The sequence below is a fragment of the Cyrtonyx montezumae genome, unplaced genomic scaffold (assembly GCF_038088225.1).
Source record: "Cyrtonyx montezumae isolate F1298 unplaced genomic scaffold, pur_monq_1.0 scaffold_5, whole genome shotgun sequence".
Lineage (NCBI taxonomy): Eukaryota > Metazoa > Chordata > Aves > Galliformes > Odontophoridae > Cyrtonyx > Cyrtonyx montezumae.
The window spans coordinates 3085622-3109852 of NW_027072056.1; the positions used below are offsets into that span (position 1 = coordinate 3085622).

At 45.5% G+C, this 24231-nt stretch overlaps 3 protein-coding genes across 6 annotated transcripts in view; all 3 read left to right on the forward strand.

The window, feature by feature from the left end:
• Nucleotides 1-7560, forward strand: part of ARMC8 (armadillo repeat containing 8) — a 57474-nt gene extending 49914 nt beyond the window's left edge. For all 3 annotated transcript variants that reach the window (XM_065748483.1, XM_065748484.1, XM_065748486.1), the window contains 5 exons: nucleotides 366-461; nucleotides 2608-2703; nucleotides 3178-3250; nucleotides 4440-4533; nucleotides 5339-7560. In XM_065748483.1, the coding sequence (XP_065604555.1) occupies nucleotides 366-461; nucleotides 2608-2703; nucleotides 3178-3250; nucleotides 4440-4533; nucleotides 5339-5372 (393 nt within the window). In that variant the 3' untranslated portion in view covers nucleotides 5373-7560. The remainder of the gene's footprint in view (nucleotides 1-365; nucleotides 462-2607; nucleotides 2704-3177; nucleotides 3251-4439; nucleotides 4534-5338) is intronic.
• A 1316-nt stretch (nucleotides 7561-8876) lies between these two features.
• On the forward strand, nucleotides 8877-13586 carry NME9 (NME/NM23 family member 9). Its single transcript, XM_065748397.1, has 6 exons — nucleotides 8877-8986; nucleotides 10911-10968; nucleotides 11684-11787; nucleotides 12182-12253; nucleotides 12780-12896; nucleotides 13518-13586. Exons 1-6 carry the CDS (start codon nucleotides 8954-8956, stop codon nucleotides 13584-13586), a joined length of 453 nt encoding a protein of 150 aa, XP_065604469.1. The 5' UTR covers nucleotides 8877-8953.
• A 156-nt stretch (nucleotides 13587-13742) lies between these two features.
• VPS8 (VPS8 subunit of CORVET complex) overlaps nucleotides 13743-24231 on the forward strand; it is a 60057-nt gene continuing 49568 nt past the window's right edge. For both annotated transcript variants that reach the window (XM_065748576.1, XM_065748577.1), the window contains exons 1-8: nucleotides 13743-13862; nucleotides 14083-14151; nucleotides 14802-14932; nucleotides 16469-16562; nucleotides 16834-16866; nucleotides 17621-17675; nucleotides 23589-23713; nucleotides 23925-24011. In XM_065748576.1, coding sequence (XP_065604648.1) covers nucleotides 13758-13862; nucleotides 14083-14151; nucleotides 14802-14932; nucleotides 16469-16562; nucleotides 16834-16866; nucleotides 17621-17675; nucleotides 23589-23713; nucleotides 23925-24011 — 699 coding nt within the window. In that variant the 5' untranslated portion in view covers nucleotides 13743-13757. The remainder of the gene's footprint in view (nucleotides 13863-14082; nucleotides 14152-14801; nucleotides 14933-16468; nucleotides 16563-16833; nucleotides 16867-17620; nucleotides 17676-23588; nucleotides 23714-23924; nucleotides 24012-24231) is intronic.

Here is a 24231-nt window from a genome sequence, read left to right on the forward strand (position 1 = left end):
TATCCTTCTGTTATCAGAGGAGAAAAGGTGGTTCTTTGTAACTGCAGCATCAAACTGAGAGCTTGTATCCAGCAAGGTTTTAGTCTTCAGACTGTGGCCAAATAGGAAACCAGGGTGTTTTTTTTTTTTCTACAGATTTCAGTGAAATCAAAACCAAGGTTTGTATCATGCTATCTCAAACAAGATCAGGGTTCAAATGATGAGGAATATTGCCACGTGTTTCTGCTGGTTTGGGTTTTGGGAGACCTTGCTATGAGCTAGGAACTTTGTGCAATGTTGCTACTCTTTACTTGAAGTAATTAATGCAGGAATGCCACCTCTGTTTCTGGAAAATTGCTCTTAACTATATTTCTTTGTTTTGGCAGCACATAGACCATATAATGAGCACTCATGGGAAGCAAATCATGCAAGCAGTGACCCTCATTTTGGAAGGGGAGCACAATATAGAAGTCAAAGAGCAGGTATCCTTTTTTTTGTTCCAAGTTATCATGGTAGAGTACAATTTAATTAACCTAAAATGCTTCCTGTTCTCATTGTGTTATTTTTCATGAGGATTATGATGTGCTGTGGCTATTTTACTGAGACCTGTCCATTTAATAACATTAGTACCTACAAGAACATTCCTCTTCACTGAGTTATTACAGATGTCTTTGAATTGAATTCAGAATGCTTTTTAGATTTTTTAAGTAGGAGAACTCCATACATGAGAGCAAAAGAATTAAATCTAAGACAGTGGCATGGCTGAAAGGGGACAGCAGGGACATGGGAAGAGAAAGAAGCCAGTGTTTCATGCTGGGAAAAGTGTCATGGTTATTTGCTCCTATAGCAGCTGTTGGAACAGTCAGATATAAAGAATAGTGTCTTTGCCTGCTTTGCTGGCAGTAGAACATGTTCTGCTGGGAGTTGTGGCAGCTCAGCTGTTCCTGAGGGCTGTGGGAACCAGCAGTGGTCACAGCAGAGGAGACAGCAGCAGGGAGAAGAGCATGCTGGTGTAGCCCAAGATGAGATCAGGAGGGGCATGCTCTGAAAAATTGCAGCTAGAAGAATAAAAATATACACAAGTAAAGGGAAATTGAGAGATATGTACAACAAGGAAAAGCGTCTCTGGTTGTAGAACAGCATAAGGGTGCCAGCTTAAAGGGGTACTTGCTGCCACAGCAAAAGTAAGAGGAATTTGGCTAATTAACATCTACGAGAGGTGAGGCAGAAGCAGGGCTTTCTCTAACTGTCTTCCTCGTACAGGACATGTGGTGGTGAGTAATGGGGGCATTGAGAAGCTGTGGGAGGTTGCAGAGGATTCCTTTGGCTTAGAATGGATATTGGTTGTGGGCAGCATGGCAAATGCCTTTAATTGCTAAATCCAGAGTGATCTAAATCTCCGCTCAGTGCAGAGTGGACTGAAGGTAAAGGGGTCTTTTGTGGCCATTTAAAGTGCAAAATTAAAAGGATACCAACCCATGCACACACACAAAAAGTGTAGCAAGTTTGGTGAAACCATGGTTGTGAAACAGCTGAGGGTTAAGCAGTTGTTTCTTTCTAAACAGTTTTTCATAACGCTCTAGTAAGTCAAGTGGCCTTTATTGCAATAGAGGATGATTTTGCTTGCCAAGCCTCTGAGGATTACTTTGGAGAAAGTGCACCTCCTGGAAGAAGGCTGCTGCACGAGAGCTGAATGCAGGCCTTAGGTTTTGGGGCCTTAGTATACAGAGCACCTCACTTAGCTCTGCGATGGCATGAGCAGCATGTTTTTGTTTCAGAACTCTTACACACACCACCATACCACAACACCACATTTCTGGTAGGATGGTGCTTGTCACTGACTGCCTTGTTAGTGTGTCATCAGCAGCTTTGGGAAATAATAGATGTCTGCAACTGCTAACGTGAATGCAGCTTACACTAAGGCATCACACGTGTTCTGCCCATTCTCCAGAGCCCCACTGCAGTCACTTAGACAGAAAACACAGCTGAGTTCTTACACAGCTCTGAGGGGAAGAATTTGCAGGGCATCCCCCTGTGCTTCCTGAGCACCAGGGAAGCTGCCTTAACAAGTCTTAATGCCTTGTGCACTTTGCTGTGGACTTAGTAGCTTCGAGGTTATTTTGTAAGATGGCTTTTCTAATTTGCAAGACATAAGCAGGTGCATTAGTAGTTTACTCAAGTTTCCTCTGCAGATAAGATGTGTGATTTGAATTTGTGGAAAGAATATATTTCTCTGAGGGATCAGCAGACAGATTTCTGTTTTTCCTGACCTGAAGAGCTATGTGGATGCTTTCTTTCCTTGTTGCTGATACAGAATAGACTCCTTGACTTTCCATCCAGTAACATACTGTGTATTTCCATAAGAGACTTAAATTTTACTGAAATGAATTAATGGATGTTGCTTGATATTTTAGAATGCCAAAAACTGTTTTTTTGGAAGTACTGTTCAGCCTCAGTTGTTACAACTTTGGCACTGGTGAAATGTAAGCAAGCTGGAAATTCCAGATTAAAGATATTAAAACTAATTAAAATAATTGTTTGTTACAAGTTCAAAGCTGTCAAGAAAGCTGTATAAATCATGGGATGTGATCTGCAGCCAATTATCTTAACAGTTTTTCTCTCTTTCAGACGTTATGTATACTTGCCAATATAGCAGATGGAACAACAGCAAAAGAGCTGATTATGACCAATGATGACATTCTGCAGAAAATCAAATACTATATGGTATGGGGGAATTTCTCTTCAGTGTTTTATTTTGATCTTTTGCCAGAATTAAAGATGACACTTAAGCATTTATTCATGTCAATAGTTAGTCACTGTCACGCACTTAGCTCTTTTCTACCCAGTTGTGTTCAAGAAATCATGCTGTGCAGCTCTGTGTGGCAGATTAAAATGAAGATCCAGTGTTATTTCCCATAATAATGTTATGCTAACTTAAGCAATACCTTGAACAATTCTACTTGGAAAATGTGTAATGATCTTGAAAAAGGGGTATCCTGTAGATCTCTTACTAAGTATTCAAGAGGAACTGACTAACAGCTACTGAAGCATCTTGTGGTGTTATCTTTCAGACAAGTTATAGATACAGAATTTGTCCCAACTTCTACCTTATTTGTTACAGGATGAATGCCAAAAATTAAGTGTGAGAAATTCTCAATCTCTTCTTCTAAATTTGAATACTCTTCTTTCTGTGTTTAGAGTCATTCAAATGCTAAACTTCAGCTTGCTGCCATGTTCTGTATATCTAATCTCATATGGAATGAAGAAGAAGGTAAGAAAGCCTCATTATTAATGCATAGACAAGTTACTACCCTGATCAAAAGGCTAGTGTTACATACTAGTGATTATTTGCAGTGTGCAGTGCATTGGAATCCAAAGCATAAAGGGAGACATCATTTTAGGTATAATATGGGAGAAGTGAGTGTGCTCGTGACATAGAAGAAAACGTAGAGAGCTGTTCTGGGGCAGGAAGGGAGGAGGATGTTGTCAATGAAGAGGAGCTGATGAGTGTCACATGGATTCCACCTGCAGCATTTCTGCAAAATGTGAAAACAGTTGGAATGAAAGAATCCTAGCAAGGGGATAGTAGAAAATCATCACTAGGGAGGATAGATGGCAATGGATTAGAAAAAGGCCTTGTTGGAAAGATTTTTTTTCCCAGACTTGAATGAGTTGGGCAGTGGGAGTCTGAAACCAGTAGAAGGACTTGTGGGTGGAACTGGGTGGAATGGGGAAAAAGAGTTGTAACCTGTGCCTGTAGTGGAAGGTAGCTGGGAGGGAACTGAACGATGCTGCACCACGGAACAGAAAAGTGGTTTTGTTACAGGGGATGGAGAGGGCAAATTGAAGCAGCAGTGCATAGCTGGAAGGAATGGCAGGAGAAGGGTGGATGGGAGGTGGTGTGCTTTGAGGAGTGGTGGGGCTGGGGGGAGGACTTTATTAGGTGGGTGATTTAGAGTTCTTCGAATTGACCGTGCTGCTTTCTAATGAAGAAATTGGTGCTGTTAGGCTGTTTTTTCTTTCTACTATGGAACCTATTCCACCTCTCTCAGATCACAGAATTTTACTCAGCAGTGACAGTTATGCTCCAAATGGTTTTCAGCTCACAGTGCTACAGCTTAGAATTAAAAATACACCTCCACTTAAGTGTTCTCTGTGTTCACATCAGAAAGATGAGATTAAAGAAGCTTGACTTCAATTGCTTGCATTAAGATAAAATTTGTTTGGGATTTTTCCTTTGAATATTTTTTTTCTTCAAACACATGTTTGCTAAAATACAAAAGAAGAAACCAGAGCTGTTTCAAAGTTGCCACAGCTGAGGGAGTTTTCCATGGCTGTGTTTTAGCTGAGCTGTGCTCCATACCCCTCTCCTTAAGCTATTTTCTGCTGTCAGTCCTTTCCTCCGTTCTGCATACATTTATTTTCAGTGATGTTTCTAAGAATGGAATTTATTGCTGTAGGTTCACAAGAACGCCAAGATAAACTACGAGACATGGGAATAGTAGATATTCTACATAAATTGAGTCAGTCGTCAGATCCAAATCTGTGTGACAAGTGAGTAGAAATAAAAATAAAATCCAGAAACAAAATGAGAGGGGAATCTTTGCTATTATTACATGGTCTTCTTCTGGGATGCTGAGCTGGCTTGGGTCTTGGAAAGGACTGTCAGGATCATGATAGCATGTGTGGGAGGTGTGGGCTCAAAGGAAAAGCAAAACTTTTCAATTCAGGTCCCAATAGTTAACACTAAAATAGCTGAAATATTGGTGAAACTGTAAGCATAGGTTCTTGGGAGGTATTCGTAACAAAAATGTTGTGCAGTGTTTGATCGTATGAACTGTCCTGTTTGGACTGCTGCTTTTTGCCCTCTCACCTCACTGTGTGGTATTAGTAGGGGCAGTCTTCCTGGCAGGGATAACGTGCTTCGTGTATCTGCTGAGTTACAGATATGTGACAGCTCCACTTCTCAGCTATAATCACTGCAGTACATCTGTGGTACAGAAAAATAATTGCTTTTCACCAAACCAAGAGGGATTTCTTTGTTTAAAAATTCCAGGTTCAGTATATATCTTAATCCTCAGCATACCTGGCAGTTGCTTAGGTTATGCTGAACATCTGATGTGCGTGACTGGATTGTCTTATTCTGAGGTGCAGGGTGGATCCTTGAATTGTTACAGCCTATGCAGCATTTCTGCACCAAAAACTAGATAATTCCAAACTGAAGGAAGCAGCTGTTCAGTCTTGTATCACCTCAGTTGTTATCTCCCCTATCTTGCTGACGTAATGCATAGTTTTGTTCATGCAGTTGTTGATGATAAAGCCAAAGCCCAGCAATTAACAGCTTGTTTTTCTCTTACAGGGCGAAGACAGCACTCCAACAGTATCTTGCATGATCAAAGGCTAACTGAAAATATGGACACCCCTCATGTCTACTTAAGGAACAGCAGGAAATACTCCTGACTCCTTATATTTGCACAAGTCACCTTGGGCTGCATTTTTCTTAGGTGCAGGGAGCTGCTTTGCAGAAACAGTTTAAATGATCAGGTCTCCAGTGCACTTGAGAATTTTTTTGAGGTAGTTTCTTTACTCAGAGGACTCTTGGGGGGTTGTTTTGGTTTGTTTGTTTGTTTGTTTTTTTCCTGAGCTACCTGGACTTTGGAATAGAACAATCAGTCATCATTTTCCTTTTGGGCCTACAATTTTCTGCTTTTGCTGCAGCCTGTGTGTGTGTGGATGTGTGTGGGTGCGTCTGAGTGTGTGCGTGTGCTTGGATGGATGTGTGTTGGGTGTGATACCTCAATTTTGTTTTTCCTTTTTTTGTGTGAAAATCTTTTTCTACAGGTTTTCAAGGGTTAACCATTGTTTGCTGTACGAATACTTCAATGAATTATATACAGTTTGAATGAAATGTTATTTAAAAAACAAAAACAAAAACTGTTGTATCCCATAAAGTTTATTTTGAATTTTGAACAGATGAATGTTTTTAAGTAAAATATATGCATTTCTGAACTCCAGCTTAACTTACATTATACTTCCTTTTTAAGGAGGAAAATAGGGGGAGACAGTATATCCCAAATTCTAAGCAGCACATTCTGAACTGATGAGAACCAAGAGTTAGAACTGTACTGCCATACAGGGTCACTTGGTCCTGATGAAATACTGAAATCAGTGGAGTGGTCAGTGGGATTGTTTTATGACCCTGTGCATTTTTAGAAGGAAGCCTCATGCTTTGGAGTTAGCATGACTACTGACTTTCCTGGGAAGTGGCTGCAGTATAAGCAGACATAAGCTCTTGCTCTAGAAGCCAAGCATTTTCTCAGATAGTTGATGAAGGATTAGTTGATTTCACTAATGATAGGTATTTGCTGATCCCTTATATCAGCAGAGAGAACAACATGTTGCCAAAGCTACGCTTTCAGGAGACCAGAAGGACCTGGCAAGCAGTGATTAAGGGATTGCTTTTGTTTTGCATCCTTCACCTTCAGACATAGTTAAACAACATAAAATTATTTCCATCAACGGGTGCATAAAGTTGGGGAAGGGATGGATTTTTGTAGTTATTTTTGCTCAGTCGTGTTGCTATAGGTTTTGTGTATATATACAGATATACACACATGCATGGATTTGCATACCTGGGTGATAAGTGATGGGATTTTACTGTATTCAGAAGCCTAAATTGTCTGTAAGTTCCAGAAATGGTGCCTGTAAGTGTGGATAGAATTTGTGGGTACAAATGAAGACTGTGTGTAAGGTTAGGCTGGAATGCAAGGCCCCCCCAGTGGCTTGAGGAGTCAAATATGCATTGGAGCAAATGGGAGCAGCAAGGAGCTCTCCTTGATGCAGTTCAGGGTTCTTGCTTTCTTCCCGTGTCTACTTTCTAATTTCAGTTTAGGCCATAGTTTCAATAGTCAGCATCTGCAAACACTATTTACATAGCACTAACAGGCATGCTGAAGGTTGCAGCCTATGTCTTAAACCAAATCTTTCATATGTTACACTGAGCTTTAGGAAGGCTGCTGTGAGAAGAGAGGTCTGTAACTTTGCTAACCAATTTGGATAAGTATCTTAATCTTTAATTTCTAATCAGAAGGTCAGATTGTGGTAGCCTTACTTTTTTCAGAGGTCACTGCTCGTGTCAGAAAATGTGACCACGGTTTGGCCTGGAATTGGAATGTGCTGTGTATCAGATAACTGTTATCACTTGGTTGCAGGGGAGAATATATACATTTAATGTAATTTCTTCCGCTCTTGAAAGACAAATAAAAGTGAGCACCTGACACTTTTTCCCCAGGCATTGCAGTAAGCCACTGGCAGGTTTTATGTCCTTCTGCAAGTTTTTTGTGATGGACCTTGAAGGCCGAACAAGAATGAAAGTGAAAATATGTGAGAAGTTGATAAGTACCAGTACCTCAGAAATGAAGTCTTATTTACAGAATCCCACCAGATATATTTTGGCTTGAACTGAGGAGAAGTCCTGAGGCAGGTATTGTGAATGTAAAACTCCACAGTGTGTATCTGGCTTCTGAGCTGGCACTCCTGCTACGTACACGGAGGAGCTCAAGTTCTTACAGATCTCTTTCCCCCACTCCTCCCCATATTCACTTTCCTAAAAACAAACCTGAGTTTGAATTCTGTAAAACTTCGGTGCCTAAAAGTGTTCAGAAGAAAGGTGAGTAAGAACCTGTGTACGTCTCTGGAGGTGGTTGGTTCCTAAAATCCTACTGGAAAAGGTAAAACAATGCTCAGACAATCTTGTTGCTGCATGAGGACAGCTGATGTTTCCCACAGGCGTTGGCAGGGCAAACTGTTGGGTGAGAACATTTTTACATTCAGTTAAGCTTTGTGAATAATTTTTGATGTTGCCATAGGTATGTACAAAGAGAAGAGAATGAATAGTGTAAATAAAAAGAACTTTACCAGAACATGTAGGATTTTCTGAGCTTCATGGAACAGTCAGCACTTGGTGTGTCATCTCCTCCGTGGCCCCACAGCTGCTGCCTGAGTCTGCCATGGGAACAAACGTGTTGGCCAGGCATTGCTGGCTTCGTTTGGGTGGTGGCATCCCTTGAGCTAGAGTTTGCTGAACCAAAGCAAGCAGGGTTTGTCTGGGCATAGTATAGATTTCTGCCATCTTTGTGCTGTTTCTCATCCTGATCAATTTTGCTAAGTATATTTGCTCTTTATATCTGTTTGCAGGGTCTAGTGATGATAACCATTCTCTCGAAGGTTACTTGTGTGGTCAGTTGTGGCCATAATCATTGAGATTTTACTGGAGGCTGATGTTCACAAAGAGAGCTGTTGGAGCACGCTGGGCTGCAGTGCTCACCCACACTGGTGCTGCAGGCTGGGGAGAGCCCCTACTGATGTCACCTTGAGCTTGCTGGTGGCAATGAGGAGAGCAGCTGCTGTGCCAGAAGCCAGGTTCTGAGCCAGGAGGCAGCCAGCTGGAGGATGGCCAGCGTGTGCCACCTGGTTGAGGTGTGCACCTGGAGCCCAAGGAGCCCAGCACAGCAGTCAGGGTGAAGTGGGCATTGTCCCACGCAGTGTGGCCTTCACAGACCTGAATGTGAGTGGGTGCTTGTTTCAAATGAGGTCTGTCTCTGTGCCCCGGGGTTTGGGAGGGATAAGAAGCAGGGGGAACACGCAGCCATGGGCAGAAGGCAGAGCTGGGTGGGTTGGCCAGGCAGAGGGATTCACAGGGGAGGGGGCCCAGCTTCCCAGGGCAGTGGGCTGGAGAAGGGCAGCGGGGAGGGCCGGGCTGCTGCTCCACCCAGTGCTGCCATAGCAGCGTTAGTGAGCTGCCATAGCAGCGCTGGGGAGCTGCCAGCTGCTGCACGGGTATCTAAGCCTGGCCTGGGTAGAGGAGCAAAGACAGGTAAAAGCTCTCTCTGTGGTGCAGGTTGGCAGCAGTTGGAGTCACGTAATAGAAGATGGCGGCTGGGTGTTGCACAGTGACCGCCGTTGCTGTGGAAGAATGGCTGCAAAGAGAAAGGAGGCAGTCCTTCAGGTCAGTGGGAGCCAGCCGTGCTGGAGGGCCTCTCAGAACCACGCGGAGAATTGAAAGAATCAAGTTTTATGTCTCAGGGTGCCTGCTGTCAGAGCTCTGCTGCCAGGTTCTAGTAGAAAAGCAGGTGGGAAGCAGAGGGGAACCGCAGCAAGGCAAACACAGCCCCAGGGTCAGTGCCAGGGGTGCAGTTTGCTCAGTTAGCTGCTGGCACTGCTCTGCACTTTGGTTGCTTTCAAAGAACAAAATACAGGTGTTTTGCAGGAGGACTGCTCGTGTAAGAAGAGGAAGCTGATCAGTTTAAGCTAGGAATTACTTCTGCTGCTGCTTGTTGCACTGCATTCCTTTATGATGGCAAAGATGATTGCAATGGATAGTTTGCACTTCTGGCAACCAGCTACACGTCCAATTGGGACATCCCAGCTTAGGCCTGCACAGGGGTGGCTCCATGGTGTGAGCCTCATGTGACACAGTGACTTGTCCTAGACACGTTCTGCTTAAAGAAGAGCCGTGTCCTAGCTGCTGCTGGGCATCCACATTCACAGAGCACTTTGAACAGTGCTGGCACTGCTTTAACTGAGTCCATCAGTTGAACTCATTATTGCAAATTACAATCATCACAAATGAGTTGAACTCACTAACGTGCTGTGAAACACTCCAAGGGTGGTCCTAGCACTGCCGGTACCTGGAATAATTGCATTTCCTAATTGTGCAGATGTGCTCTGTTAAATTAGGTGTGGGGTCATATGCTGAAAACAGAGACATCAGAACAGAGGGAGATGTCAGAACAGCACCCTGCTCTGAGTGAGGTGGGGTCCTGGAGAAACTGCTCACCGTGACCTCCAGTGACACCTGAAAGTCTGCAAGAAGCTGCTTAATTGGCATGGGAATTTCCACTCTTGAGTTCTTGACTTGGGAATTCTAGCAGTCCTTTAATGTGTGTTGGTGTTAATTACTGAATGATAGCATTCTTGCAGCTTACGGTCTTCCAGAGTATACTTAAATGTAGTTAAGATTAGTGATACTGAGAATGCTGTTAGGAATCCTTGTGGTTCAGTATCAGCACAGCAACACAGAGGTAATATTACCAACCCGAGTGATTCTTTGAAGTCATTTCTTTAAAGAATCAAAAAGTTCAGAACAGCATACTTAAATATTAACTCCATTCTGCTGGCCCTGGGTTTCACCCTTTTTTGCTCCCCTGCAGGTCCAAGGGCATCCTACACTCAGCATTTTTAGCACATTCCACTGGCATGGATAGTTTATGTTATTGCTGACACTTGAGTAGCTTTTGCTGAGCCGTATTTTTATTATTTTACTTTGCAGTAACACTCTTTGACAGCTATTCTTTGTTGGCCTTGCGTGACCTGCGCTTACAGATGTGGGCTGCTCAGCAAAGGAGGTTTGCTGAAATTACTGGGGACGGTGTGGTGTTCCAAAACCACTGCAGTGCTGCATCCCACGTCAGTCACAGGAGTCACCCCATCCCTGCTTCGAGCAAAGCTGCCTGGAGTGAGGGAGGGAAGAAACTCCTAGCGTAGGGAGGGTGGGGGCTGTGAAGAACAAATGTGTTCATGGGGTACATAAATATGGGTTGGCCTGAATGCTGCTTTCACAGCTGCAGCTTTATGTGATCCCCCAGCTGCAGCCTCTGGCCTTGCACATCAGACTTGGAAACCAGAGTGCTGTCATGATGCTAAGATTAGGACTGTGGCATGGTCCATCCGGACACATGGCACTGCCTGGTGGGCTCAGTCTGGTCTGCCCTACCAACCAGAGGTGGCAGAAGTTTTTCCTGCAGTGCTCTGATGATGCCTCTGTGGACAGATGTGTCTGTCCTAGAGGTAAGCACGCAGTGATGTGTCAGTGTGTTTACAACTGCCTGATGACTTCCTGTTGCTCTAACTGTCTTTACGTTTTCACACAGATGAACATCAATAGCCAGGAGCTTTGGGAGGAAATGCTGTGTCTCGAAGGCCTCGTTGGTAAGGGCTTAGTCAACATGCAGTGTGGGTTTGCTCTGTGCTACAAGCACTTTGGTCCTGTTAGGAATCAGTTTCTGCTGGTACAAATGTTTGGACGAGCCCTCTGTTTCTCTTGCCCTGAGTGGAAGTAAGGACTATTACATTACATTAGCAGAAGCTGTATTAGCTGGAGGTCACCATCTGGTGTGGAGCAGTTGTCATGGAAACACAGCAGTGCTGGTGCAGGAGCCTCGAGTCCCCCATCCTGCGCCAGGTGTGGGGTGGGGTGGTTCTGGTGCAAGGAACAGCCCTGGCTCCCAGGGTGGGGGACAGAGGATGTGATACCCTCAGGGTCACAGCCGTGTATGTTTATCTTTTAAAGACTCCATAACATTATTAGCTTGTTATTTTTAATGCCATTTGACCCTTTAATCTATTAGTATATTAGTAGTTAGTTTCTACTGCAATTGAATCCACAGCCCTTTTGGTGCTTTGCAAGAGGAGCAACAGCCCCAAGCTGCAGCTTTGAGGGGCTCAGAAAATCTCCTTCCCCAGGAGGGTGGTGCCACAGAAATCACCAGAGAAGGACACTTCATTTCTGTCAGGATTACAGGTTTCTTGTGGCACTGGTGGCCCTTATGCAGTCCCCTTCCAAAAGATCTCCCTGCAAAGTGGACAGGTGCACAAACCAGGTGTGGGGCTGAGATGACACGTTCTGACCTTTTCATGCTTGCAGTTGTTGATGCCTATCAAGCCTGGTGTGGTCCATGCAAAACAGTAGTGGATCTGTTCCGAAAAATAAGGAATGAAGTCAGCAATGACCTTCTGCACTTTGCTGTGGTAAGAACCCATTTGGCACTGCTTAAAAAATCCATATCCTGTCCCCTGAACTTAATAGGCAACTGAAGGCTGAAGTCATTCATCTTTCCAAATCCAGCCAAAACAGTTATGGTGCAGGAGTTCCAGCTTGTGTGAATGAACTTGCTGGATGCAGGTTGGTTACATCAATAAGGTGTCTTCTCCCAGAGACATCTGCAGCTTCATGAGTGTGGTACTGAGCTGAGGGACAGTCCCTGGCTCTGACCAGTGTCATTTCAGCCTGTAAGCCTGGCATTTTGCTGTATGTGAGGCGGTGAGTGCTGGCCAGTCTGAGCACACGCTGTGTGCTGAGTGCATTCCTCTGAAGCAGAAATATTTTCCCATAAACACTTGTTTTATCTGATGTTCTTTTTAGGCTGAAGTTGATTCCATTGATGCTCTGGAAAAATACAGAGGAAAATGCGAGCCCGTCTTTCTCTTCTATACAGTGAGTGAGAAGTTTCTTCCAGTAGTTGCACAGCAATAACCCCACACAATGCTCTGCTGTGAGCAGGCTGAGTGCCTGGGAAGCTGTGTGGAGGAAAAGGACCTGGGGGTGCTGGGTGACAGCTGAACATGAGCCAGCAGTGTGCACAGGTGGCCAAGAAAGCCAATGGCATCCTTGGCTTGTGTCAGAAACAAGCACAGCCAGCAGGAGCAGGAGGTGGTCCTCCCCTGTTCTCAGCCCTGGTGAGGCTGCACCTCGAGTACCGTGTTCAGATCTGTGCCCCTCACTGCAGGAAAGACATTGAGGCCCTGGAGTGTGTCCAGAGAAGGGTGGTGAAGCTGTGAGTGAGAGTTCTGGAGCACACGTCTCGTGGGGAGCAGCTGGAGGAATGGGGATGGGTCGGTCTGGAGAAAGGGAGGTTCAGGGGAGACAGTATCACTCCCTGCATGCATGATGTGCTGCTCTGGTGGTTTCCAGAGCCCGGGGAGCTGTGCTCACTGGCAGACGTGCTTTTCACCCTTTTCAGAGAGGAGAACTGGCGGCTGTTGTAAGAGGAGCAAATGCCCCATTGCTGCAGAAGACCATTCTGAAACAGCTGGCGGTGGGAAGGAAGGTTTTGGAGCACGGAGGAGAGCGTTTGGTGGTAATCAGGCTTTGAATCCTTCTTTTTAGGGGGAAGGCTCAGCTTTCCAGTGCCAGCAAGGCACTGAAGCAGGGTTACTTCCAGCCAGAGCCCTGCCAGTTTCCTGTGCTGAGCCTGAATGCTGGCTGACGTGCCCCCGTGTCACAGGGCTGTGCAGCCCACCTGGATGGAGGGAGGAAGCTGAAAGGGTGGTTGTCTCTAAAACCTCTGTCCTCTTGAGAATAGGAAAGGCCATCACCCAGCTCTGTGGGATGGAGGAGGAACTCTGCTGCGTTTCCTCCTGCTGTGCTCACCCTTAGCATGAGTTGTTCCTGTAGGCCACCTTAGCTTTACACTGCATCGTCCAGCAGCTCTCTGACGGCGCGTCTCGGGCTGTAGGGGCGGGCACTTCCTTGCGCTGAGCTGCAGCCGGCACAGGGCTGTCACCGAGCAGGCACTGCGCCTGGCAGCAGCTGTCCTGCAGCGGCTGTGCTGGGAACGGAGCTGCTGAGGAACCGCAGCCTTTGTTCTGAGCTCTCTGCGCTCCGAACAAACCACCGCATCCCCCGCTTCTCGTATACCGCAGTGACTCTCACTCGTAACACTCCACGTCACTGATGATTTCTTTCCCTCCCCCCACAGGCTCACGTCTCCGCTCCCGAGCCCGGTTCCGCAGCCGCAGTCCGGGAGCAGCCGCGCACTTCCCAATAAACCGTGCCTCCGCCCCTCTGTTTATCGCCGCGCCGCGGCCCCTTTAACGCCGGCTCGGGGCGGGCGGTGGGTCGGGCTGCGCATGCGCGGCGTGAGGGGGGCGGCTTCGACCGCGGGTTCGAGTCCCGGCGCCGCCGGCCTGCTCGCCCTGCCGCGATCCGCAGCCCGAGCATGGAGGCGGCGGCTGATCCGGACGGGCCGCCCTTCCCGGAGCCGTCCGCTCCCCGCCTGAGCGCGGCGGAGCTCGACCGCGAGCTGGACTCCCGCGGCGAGCTGGTGCGTCGCCATTTCCTCTGCCCGTCTCGCCCCGCGCTTCGCGGGATGGGGGGAAGTGTGGACACGGCCTCGGGGGGAAGCGCGTCCTCCTCGCGTCGCGGCCCGAGGTCCGCTCCGAGCGCTGTCGCGGGGGCGGGTGGGAGCAGCGCGTTCCTGCCCGCTCTTCTCGGGGTTAATTAGCGGAGGCACCTGACCCCGCCGTGTGGTTTCTCACGTCCAGATCGATGACAAAGAGTTCGACATCCCTCAAGTCGATACCCCGCCGACGCTGGAGAGCATCCTGAACGAGGTGAGCTGCGTGGCTGTGCTGCTGTCCTGAGGCTGCAGAAGGGCTCCCGGGGTGCCCAGGAGCTCGTTTTCTTCTTTCTGGGATCCCCGTGGCATCCTGGTGCTGACACAGCACACCTCACGTCGGGTGACTGCACAGCTCCGCTCCTGTTGTCTGTTCCACGCCTTTGGCCCTGTGTACGCACGCAGAGGAGCGCAGAGCAGAGGGCTCTTTAAAAAGCTGCGTTAAAGGTACAGGAATGAGGTGTCTGGGTACTCACGGAGAGCCTGGGAACTGCAGTTTATCTCAGTGCATACGGGGTAGGAACAACTAGCAGAGTGTTGTCTGTCTGATGCCATCGGTGTACCTTGCTCTGAACAAAGGCATAGTTAGCTCTCCAGTTGGCAGCACTCTCTCAATGAAGCTCCCATGCTATCCATCCCACTTCTGTGACCACTGAGGGCTCCGAAGACTGGTTCTTCCATGCTATGTGCAGCATAGTATAGTACAGATCAGTAAAATAATAGTTCTGTTCTAATAAAATATTATTTTATTGTATTCTGATTCTCTTTATTTTTTTTTCTGCTTGCTTGATGCCATTTTGCTAACGTTTCAGTTGGGGTGTTGTGTGTTTTGGGCGTTTACCAAGTGTGGTGGTTCTCTTCCTTCAGACTGATGATGAAGAAGAATCTTTTGTTTTGGAAGATCCCTTCCTCTTGAACATTGATAACACAGATGCACACTCCTATGACACGTCTTCTGTAGCAAGCTCTGACAGCGGGGACAGGACACACCTGAAAAGGTACTGTGAGTCTGATAGCCTGGGAGGTTAAATCAATTTAAAAAAATCTCTTTTTGGCTGGGTAGAAGTGCAATCCAACACTAAGAGTAACTGAAACCTCCTAAACCAGCCTTCTGCTGCCCCCATATCACCTCAGGCATTTTTGTGAGCACATGGTTTGCCTGTTCCCTGGATGGGACCCCTTCTTGCACACGTAGGTTTTGTGTCTTGATGCTATGTCCCATGGGGACTCTGCAGGACCGTGGTGAAGCTGCTTTTGGCAGAACAGTGTTATTCCTGCAAAACCATGGAGGCAAAGTTGGGATTTGTTTCTATGCTGAGGGTTACCTCGTTAGAGGAGGTGTGTTTGATGAGGCTGTGGTACTAAAATTTCTCTGGGTTTTGATGACATCTTTAAAACACTGCACCGTGGTGACTTTAAGCACCTGGGGGTGGTTTGAGAAGGCAAGCAAGCTGCTTTCACTCCTGTAAGTGGAGTGTTAACCTTGACATCTCAAAGCAGCCTGGAATGTGATCGTTAGCCGTAATGCTGCTGACTTACTTCATTAATTACTCAGATGATGGCTTCATCCTACACCCTGAGCCACTCCCACGGCCCTCAAACGTGCCATGGGAGGTTGGCCTCTGGTTCCTGTTATGCTGTGATTGCTACATGAGCAATTGCATTGGCTACAAACACTCTCGTGTGTGGCAGCTTATGGTGGCATATGGTGGTGTACTGAGTCACTGTCCTTTCATTTTCAGATAAAATGATTTGTATTGAGTGGAACATAACCTGAAAGGACTTAAATATTTTCCAGCACAAAGGAGGCAGAAAAAACAGGAATCATTTTTGTTGTGTTTGAAGCTGCTCACCGTGTTTATGGGTCCTCAGCCACACTATAAGCTATTAAGCATGTTTCCTCAGCCTACCTACTTGTTTGTTTGTCTCTGGAAAGATAAGAACCACATTTTCCTGGGGATTCTCCCCTACCTCTGTGTGTTACAGTATACCAGAGTTCTTCAGAAATTACTTTTCCCTGTATACTAGTTATCTTTAGAAACATTTCCTCCATGAACAGCAACCTTTCCCTTTCATAGAAGGCCAGCTATCTGAATTCAGCGTTAACTTGAAGCCACATCTGGTTTTTAGGGGTGTCTGTTGCCTTCTTCAGTTGTGTGTTTCCTGCAGCTGCTCAGCTTTAGAGGTTGAAGCTTCCTGACTCACTAAAGCTGGATGGAGAGCAAAAGTTTTTCTCTCAGGTTGTATTAATAAATGCTATCGACTGCAGAGATATGCTTGAAACTGAAAATTGGTTTGAAGGACTTTTCACTTCTGTAGAAGATGAGTTTCAACTAATTAATATTTAGGCACAGTGGTGCATTGTAGATCTTGCTGGTGATTTCATGTCTGTTGATCCTGGACAGGTATGCTTCAGCAGTAAGGATGGAAACTGCATGGTTATGTGTGCATGCAGAATTTACGTGCTGGTTTAGCTGTGCACTACCATTCCAAACTCTGCTTCAGTGTGTTTGGATTCTTTCTTATTTCCTTAGGAAGAAAAAACTCCCGGATTCTCTGTCCCTGCACGGGTCAGTTATAAGACTGTCACTTCTGAAAGGAATTTCTGCCCAAATTGTATCTGCAGCAGTAAGTGTCTTTTTCTCCTGGTGACATCTCTTAGGTAAAATTTCAGCATGGGTAAAATTCAGTCAGGATGACAGGATATTGTGCTTCCTCTCCATTTCTGTGCTCTTTCTGTCTGTTCTGGGTATCTGTAGCCAGCAGTTCCCTCTACGCTTTCTGCCCTGGTGGGACTCGTTAAAACATACTTTGTGTTGACTCTGTGTGCTGTATTATTAGAGACATGAATAGAGCAGGGAGCTCTGCCTCACACTCATAACTTGTCCTGTTTTCCTAGGACAAAGTGGATGCTGGTTTGCCTACTGCAATTGTAAGTATGCAGTTTTCAAGTACTGTGTAGTTCTTCATATGCATTTGGTAAACTTTAAGCAGTAATTTAATACAGCTGATAAATGAATCTCAATGTTTTTGTCCTTGCTAAGAATCCTCAGATCTGAGGGGTAGGAGAAGCAGCATGCAAAGGCTGGCTTCTGGGAGCAGAGTCCAGCCTTTCCTAACTGCCCCAGCCCTGATCAAGCCATCTGCTCTCCCCTTTTTCACATCATCACCAGGAGCTGGTAGCTGAGCACCCAGCCACTCCCCATCACGTTCATCTGTTGGAAACCTTGAAGTTTCCTACCTATTTCTTCTTTCCAGCCATTGCTTTGACTCCTAACAGTGTTTTAAAAACACTTAAGGAGATGGCAAAGCAGCAAATATTGCTGCCCGTGCAAAATTAGTTTTAATGCTTTATGAAGAAAAAGTCACTTGGTCACTTAGGCTGTGGTAGCAGCAATACATAAGAAATTACATTTCTTGGTTAAAGAGAAAAAGGATAAAATACATCTAGGTGGGAGGGTGGCACAGCAAGGTTGGAAGTGTGTGAGGCTGAGGTGCATGGGGGATAAAACATTGTCCCTTGGCTGCATTTCTCACGTATGAAATGTCTGTTGCTCGTATATTAAAAAGTTACATCTATAATATCCTTAAAACTTTCCCTCTGGTTAAGCTCTGTGTGGTGTTAGAGGCAGTGGATTTGTGAACAGCACTTCTCAGCTGTTGATCTCTCTCTGTGACTATTTCAGGCAGCATCAAATCTGATCGCAGTGGGGACCTCTCATGGGTTAGCACTGATTTTTGGTAAGTGAGGAGTGAAGAAGCTCTGAGGTTTTTGCACTGTAACGATCTTTAAAAACAACAGAAAGAAACCCAACAAAGCAAACTATAGAAGCAATCCTCAAAGCACTGAAATCAGAATTAGAGCTGGGTTTCTTTTAGTATATCCTGTGCTAAGTACAGTTTTATTTCAGTGTAAAAGTAAGGCACACGTAATGTTTAATTTGTCCTTATTTGTATGGTTCTTCTGTTTTGCTGGGGATTGGCACATTGATAACAAGAAATTTGTCTCCTTGACAATTGTATAAAGAATATATTCTGTGTTTATGTGTAAATTTACTCTGTTTTGATATGGAAGAATCCAGAATCATCATACAGCAGTCTCACAACCTGTCAGTCTTTTCCCTTCTGACGCAGTAGCTGCCAGCAGTAGGAAAACTAAAATGTATTCCTTGAGAAGGGAAACTTGTAACCCTGCAGACTTGCCTCCTGGGCTTCTCCTTCCCTGACCTTCCCCTGTACCTGTCACCTCTTGGTCCCTTCTTTCTCTCACCACACACCTGTCTCACAAGCCAGTTCTGAGCTTGTGCCTTAGCTAACCAGCTTAACAGCTGGAGGGGAGCTGCTCTCCAAATGCTCCCATGCACATCTAGTTTGTGTGCGTGAATCTCTGTGCAGCACCACTCATAGTTCCTCCAAAGTTGGCTGAAATTATTGATGAGATTAAAAGTATGAGGGGGCAGGGGACAGCAGAAGGATGGGAAGGGCAGTGCCAGTGCCAGTTTCACATTCCTGGCAATTTAGACTTGAAAAACAGGATGTACTTAATCTGAATGTGATCAGTACATGATCTGAGTTGTTAATAGGAGATCTTCGTAGTTTTTCTAGGCTGTGTCCAATATGTGGAGCTGCTATGGAAGACATTTTTACAGAGGTTTTCCTATTTCTGCCCTTGTATGCGGGCACTTAAGGAAGTCAGTAAGCTTCTGAACAAGGAGCTGTCAGAACAGAGAGAGGCTTCTGCATTTTACATTCCAGGAAGGACCTTGGGAGTTGATGTAATGGGAGCTGGGAGGGTCATTGTTATCTTTGTTGTGCCTACTTCTTGTGCAGTTCCCACTGAGAGGACTGATGGCTGAATGCCTGAGGTGCTTCATGTGCCCTGGTATTGCAGTTCATACACATGACAGGATTGTTCAATGCAGTGCAAGTGTATATAAGAATCATTTGCTCTGTTAGATTTTGGACAAACTTTTACTGTTACTTTGGCTGTGATCTTCGCCTTGCTATGTAGTTTGCTTTCTAAAAGTTCTTCTGTGGTCTTTAGAAGTTGTGACAACAATGTTTTCCCTAATTGAAAGTTCCTTGACTCACTGAAGTAGATGTTAATGCTTTAAGAATTCCTTTGCATACTTGCAACAAAAGCTTAAAGCTCTGTGGAAGGGTATAAAGTTACTGTTTATACAAGCACATACTGGGCTCTGTTGTCATCAGGGCATTCAGCAGTTCGTAGAAGTGTTGATCATATTTTGTACTTGTGAGATCACATCCATATTACTCTGCCCAGTTTTGGGCTCCTTGGTATGAGGATGGGCGTTGGAGTGTTGGAGTGGAGGGTCACTGAAGTGCTCAGAGGGGTGAAGCATGTGGTGAGTAAGAGACTGTGATTTTACTGCGCAGAGAGAAAGCATCTAAGGGGATGCCATGCTGCTAGCTTCTACTGTGTACTGGAAATGAGTAGAGAAGTGAGATCTGGACCTTTTTTAAAGGTTCCCAGTGTTAGGATAAGAGACAGTGCTTCCCCAGGGGAATTTGTTTTAACCATGAGGGTGATGAAACACTGGGATAGATGTTGAGAGAAGGTTGCAGGATCACCTTTGGGATACGCAGAGCTCTCCAAGGCCCTGAGCAGACCGATCTCATTGACCCTCCTTGTGGCAGGGAGTTGGGGCCAGGGACTGCTGCAGCTGCCTTGCAACCTGGGTTATTCTGCTGCAATTCGAAGGTGATGAGATGTGTGCTATGTCATCCAGCTTTTCAGATAAAGATGGGAGTGACTCCTGCATTCTTCTGTTCTCTTTTCATCTTTAGTACCATGAAGTCCAATTTTATAAGCTTGTTTTTCTTCAGTGACCACACACTTAGTTTTAAAACACTGCAATGAGCAGCATCCCCTCAGGTAGCTGAACAAATCAAAAGGTGAAATGTCACCAAAACAAAAACAGTCAGCAAAATCCGAAGGCTCTCTGTCTTGTTGAATATTGTCACATATGCTGTTCTTCCTGCCTTTCTTTTATATTGATTTCTGACTTTTTCTTTCCTATTTTGGCCCTTTCTATGTGGATGGAAAAGGAAAAGGTACAGTAACACCACACTGTGCACGTACCCTGCATGAGCAACTCCTGTCCTGCCCAGTTTGCATGCTGATGTGCTGGGTTACTCTGTGCCAGAACTCAAGGTGCCAGATAAGCAGCAAGTGAGGCAGGGCAGTAACCAGTCAGTGGGTAGTACTGGGTATTGATTACACGTGTACTGATTGCTGCCAATTCTTTGGGCAGAAACAGCAGAGGGAACAGGTAAATGTGCCATGTGTAATGGTTTAGGGCAGGATGTGTCTGTAGCTGTTTGCAAAGACATTGTTTCAGGGTGGGAAGGAGTAGCTCTTCCATGAGATGACCATCCATCTCTTTCTGCCTGAGAGCTGTTAGTGGGAGCGCTACTGACTGGGACCTGATTCAGGGAGCCACAAGCCAGAAACTCTGGGAAACCTTTGCAAACAGGCACCAACTTCCAACTGACCCCCATGCACGAGCTGTGCAGCTGAGGAGGGAGCAGTGGTTTCCTGGAGAGGTGACTGGATCCATGCTGTGAGCAGTCATTTCATTGCTCAGGATGGAGGTAGGTGGTGGCATGGAGCCTTCAGCATACCCTGGATAAGGGCACAGCTGTTGTGTTCTCAAGGGAGGTGGTGTCTGAAACTTGTTCCTTTAGCCACCACCTCTTGTCCTTCTGATTCCAGCTCCAAGGGGGATACCTTCTGGGAGAGCATTTAGAGGTACTAGTCCTGATGAGGGTGGGAAGAAAGCATCTCCTCTTAGAATTTGTAGTGTGTGAGTAATTCTGCAGGAAATCAAGTCTTCTGAATGGAGGGAAATGATGGCTTAAGAGAAAAATCTGGTTAGAAACTTAATTATCTGAGAAGGAATCAGTTCTGGTAGTGCTCTGCTGATTCCTCTGTTCTGGAAGGTGACTTATTTCATATTTGAAAGTTAACATTTTACTTGTTGGGCTTTTTGAAAGTACTGTCTGGTTCTGGCTCGAGATTTTGAGAAGGACAGCAATAGTTACTACTGGAAATTGTTCAGATGAGGAACTGCTTTATTTACATTTCAAAATTAAAACTGTTTTCTGGACAGTTAGTAGTATTTTCCACATACTTGAAACAATCCTAAATGTGTCTTAGTTCAGAGCTGTTATAGTTATCCTGAAAAATCAAGTCAGCTTTTACAACCCTTTGTCTTTGTTACTTGAGCAGTTCGTTACTGGGATCTCACTGACTCATATGTCTTGCTTTGTGTTGGAAGCAATGTCATTTATCTGATTTGTTTGTGAAGTTATCTGATGAGTCTTCCTCATGTGTTATCCTGTGGCTGGAAATGAGAACAAGTGCTGAGATGTGCTTCTTTGGGGTTTGCTTTCCAAGTCATTATTTCTCTTCTCTGAGAATGCATCTTGGGGAAAAAAAAATGGGCACTTCTTCTTAGGAAGGAATAACTCAGGTCATAGAGAGTGTATAATTTTTGTGTGGTGCTTGTGTTTATTTTGAATTGGCATTGCAGTGGAGGGAAGAAGAAATTGGATTTGGAAGTTCATGTAGCACATGGTGGAAAGGAGCAGCTCTGGAGCTGCTGCTCTCTTCAGAAAGCTGTGAAAGGTCTCCTTTACACGTCTTATAGGAACGAACTCATTGACTGACCAAGTATGCTTTCCTGCAGGCCCCTCCAAGTACTGGACAGTTGCCTTCTAGTAGTGAACAGCTATTCTTACTTCTGTTGCATGGCTCCTCCTTTCCTCCTGCTGCACTAAGGGGAGCTGTTTCTGAAGCCCTTCTGCTGCCCTGGCTTTGTGATGGTGTTGGTTGCTGTCTTCTGAAGCAGCTCTATCTTCTGACTGAGCTGCAGATGCAGTGAATGGCGGCCTCATAGATTCAGTAAAGTTGGAAAAGACCTCTAAGATCATCTCGTCCAACCATCTGCCCGCCACCAGCGTTGCCCACTAAGTCATGTCCCTAAGTACTACGCTTCCCCTTTCTTTAAGCACCTCTGGGCACGGTGACTCTACCACCTCCCTGGGCAGCCTGTGCCAACCCTCACCATTCTTTCTGAGGAGAAATTCCTCCCAATTTTCCCCCTGACCCTCCCGTGGTGCAACTCGAGGCCTTTTCCTCTCATCCTATTGCTGTTAGCTGGAAGCAGAGGCCAACCCCCAGTCACCACAGCCTCCTTTCAGGTGGTTGTACAGAGCAGTGAGGCCTCCCCTGAGCCTGCTCTTCTCCAGACTGACCCATCCCAGTTCCTTTGGCTGCAGGTCTGCAACTCTGAAGAACTTTTATTGATGACTTTTTTTTTTTTCCCTTGTGATTGGCAAGTAGTCTTATGTCTTTAAAGATTTCTCCTTAGGGAAACAAGTTCTGGATAGACTGCAGTTCAGGACGGGCAGAGGATTTATTGTAACTGATGAGAGGTCTACACACTGCAGGCAATAATAAACTGTCAATGAAAACTTCCTCTGGAAGACTGTTGTAGAGCTGTTCATCCTATAATGGATAAACAAACTGTCCTTCACTCAGAGTCGTTCAGAACTGCAGAGCACTGAAGAGCTGGGTGCTGAAGACAAGCTCCTTCAAAGCCACTTGAAGTTTGTACACGTTGAAGTTTGTTGTCACACAGCTCTCAGAGTAGCTGGTGTAGAGGTACCTGGTTTGCCCTCTGGATGCTCTAGCACTCAAGATCAATTTTCTTGACAAAACGATGCTGATTTTTATTGCACTTTAGAATACTTCCCTTCTCTGATTCCATGCTCTAGTGGTGCTGAGGTAGTTTTGGCTCCATGCTTCTTATATATTGAACAAAGGCAGCAGTTCAGGTCACTTGGATTGCATCCTTCGTTTAATTAAACAAGAGCATCAGGACTCTAAAACTAACCAGTAACTTGTGCAACTGTCAGAGCTTTCAGAGCTGCTTCTGTAGCTGTATATTCTGCCAGTCTGAGCCCTTGTGTTCTCCTTGGCTTTGAGCAGCCTTTCTGTTAGCAGAATTTGAGAGCTGGCTCCCATGGTGTGCTCGGCCTGCAGTATGTCTGTGATGCAGAAATACATCACGTGGTGTTGGGGAGCAAATGGGAGAGACTTCCACGTTCTGTTTCACATCTAGCACGTAGCTCATGGTGCTGCAGCTTGTATGGAGAGATGTGTCCTGCCACTTGGGCTCTGCTCCTGGGGAGTTTTGAGGCTCAGCTGCTCTCTGTTCCCTAGATCCTGTGCTCTTCCTCTCTGCTCAAGGCAAGATGCATTCACACAGTATTGCAGTGGCACTTCTGATATATTTCAGATCTCCAGTCTTCATTCCAACAATCCTCACAATAAAAAAAAACCCAACAAAACAAAGCTAGATATTGTTTTGGCTTTTCTAGTGGGTTCTTATTCAGTTATTAATACCTCTGCATTCCCATATTCCCTGTGCCTGTTTTGTAACGTCAAAACAGGTTCTTGTATTTCCCTGCAAGACCTTGTCTCTCAACCTCTGTGCTAACAAGAGCTCTGGTCTTGGAAACTCTTCATTAAGAATGCAGCTGTGAGCCTCTAAATTGTTAATATGAATTGTGTATGTAAATAATTGTGTACTCTTTCTTTAACTTCTTACTAATTCTATGCCCTAGATCAAAACCAGGCCCTTCGGCTGTGTCTGGGCAGCACTGCTGTGGGGGCCCAGTATGGGGCCATCTCTGCTCTCAGCATCAACAATGACTGCTCAAGGCTCCTGTGTGGCTTTGCAAAAGGACAGGTAATTCCCATAAATTGGTGGTTTGGTGCTGTCCTTCCTCAGAGAGTTAGCAAGGAATTATTTTAGTATAATCCAAGCTAAGTGCACTCGCTATGTAGCTGTTAATTGTTTTTGTGCTGAATATAGAAACTTAGTGATGTGCTAACACACAAGGTGATGGAGAGATCGTCTTGGCAGCAACCAATTTATACTGAGAACAATTTGCTTGCAGATCACCATGTGGGATCTGGCCAGTGGGAAGCTGCTACGATCAATAACAGATGCTCACCCTCCAGGAACAGCCATTTTGCACATTAAGGTAACAGATTATTTCTTTTTTTTCCCCAAAGTGTCTGCTCAGATTCAGCCAGACTTCCTTTGTGTAGTACTTCTAGGTTTGTAGGTGAGAGAAGCTACTTAGGAGTTATGTGGCAGTGATATCCAGAGGTGAGAAAATGAGCAGAAACTGCATTTGAAAAAAGAAGTGGAGTATATTGCTAGCTGAAGTCATAGTATTGGCAGTGAGTTGCAGTATAACA

What these genes read in the sequence shown, in the direction of transcription:
- NME9 (XM_065748397.1), top strand. Translation starts at nt 8,954, where the DNA reads ATGGCTGCAAAGAGAAAGGAGGCAGTCCTTCAG. An exon ending in GAAAGGAGGCAGTCCTTCAG is followed by an intron (nt 8,987 to 10,910) that starts GTCAGTGGGAGC and finishes GTTTTCACACAG; the next exon opens with ATGAACATCAATAGCCAGGA. An exon ending in GTGTCTCGAAGGCCTCGTTG is followed by an intron (nt 10,969 to 11,683) that starts GTAAGGGCTTAG and finishes TCATGCTTGCAG; the next exon opens with TTGTTGATGCCTATCAAGCC.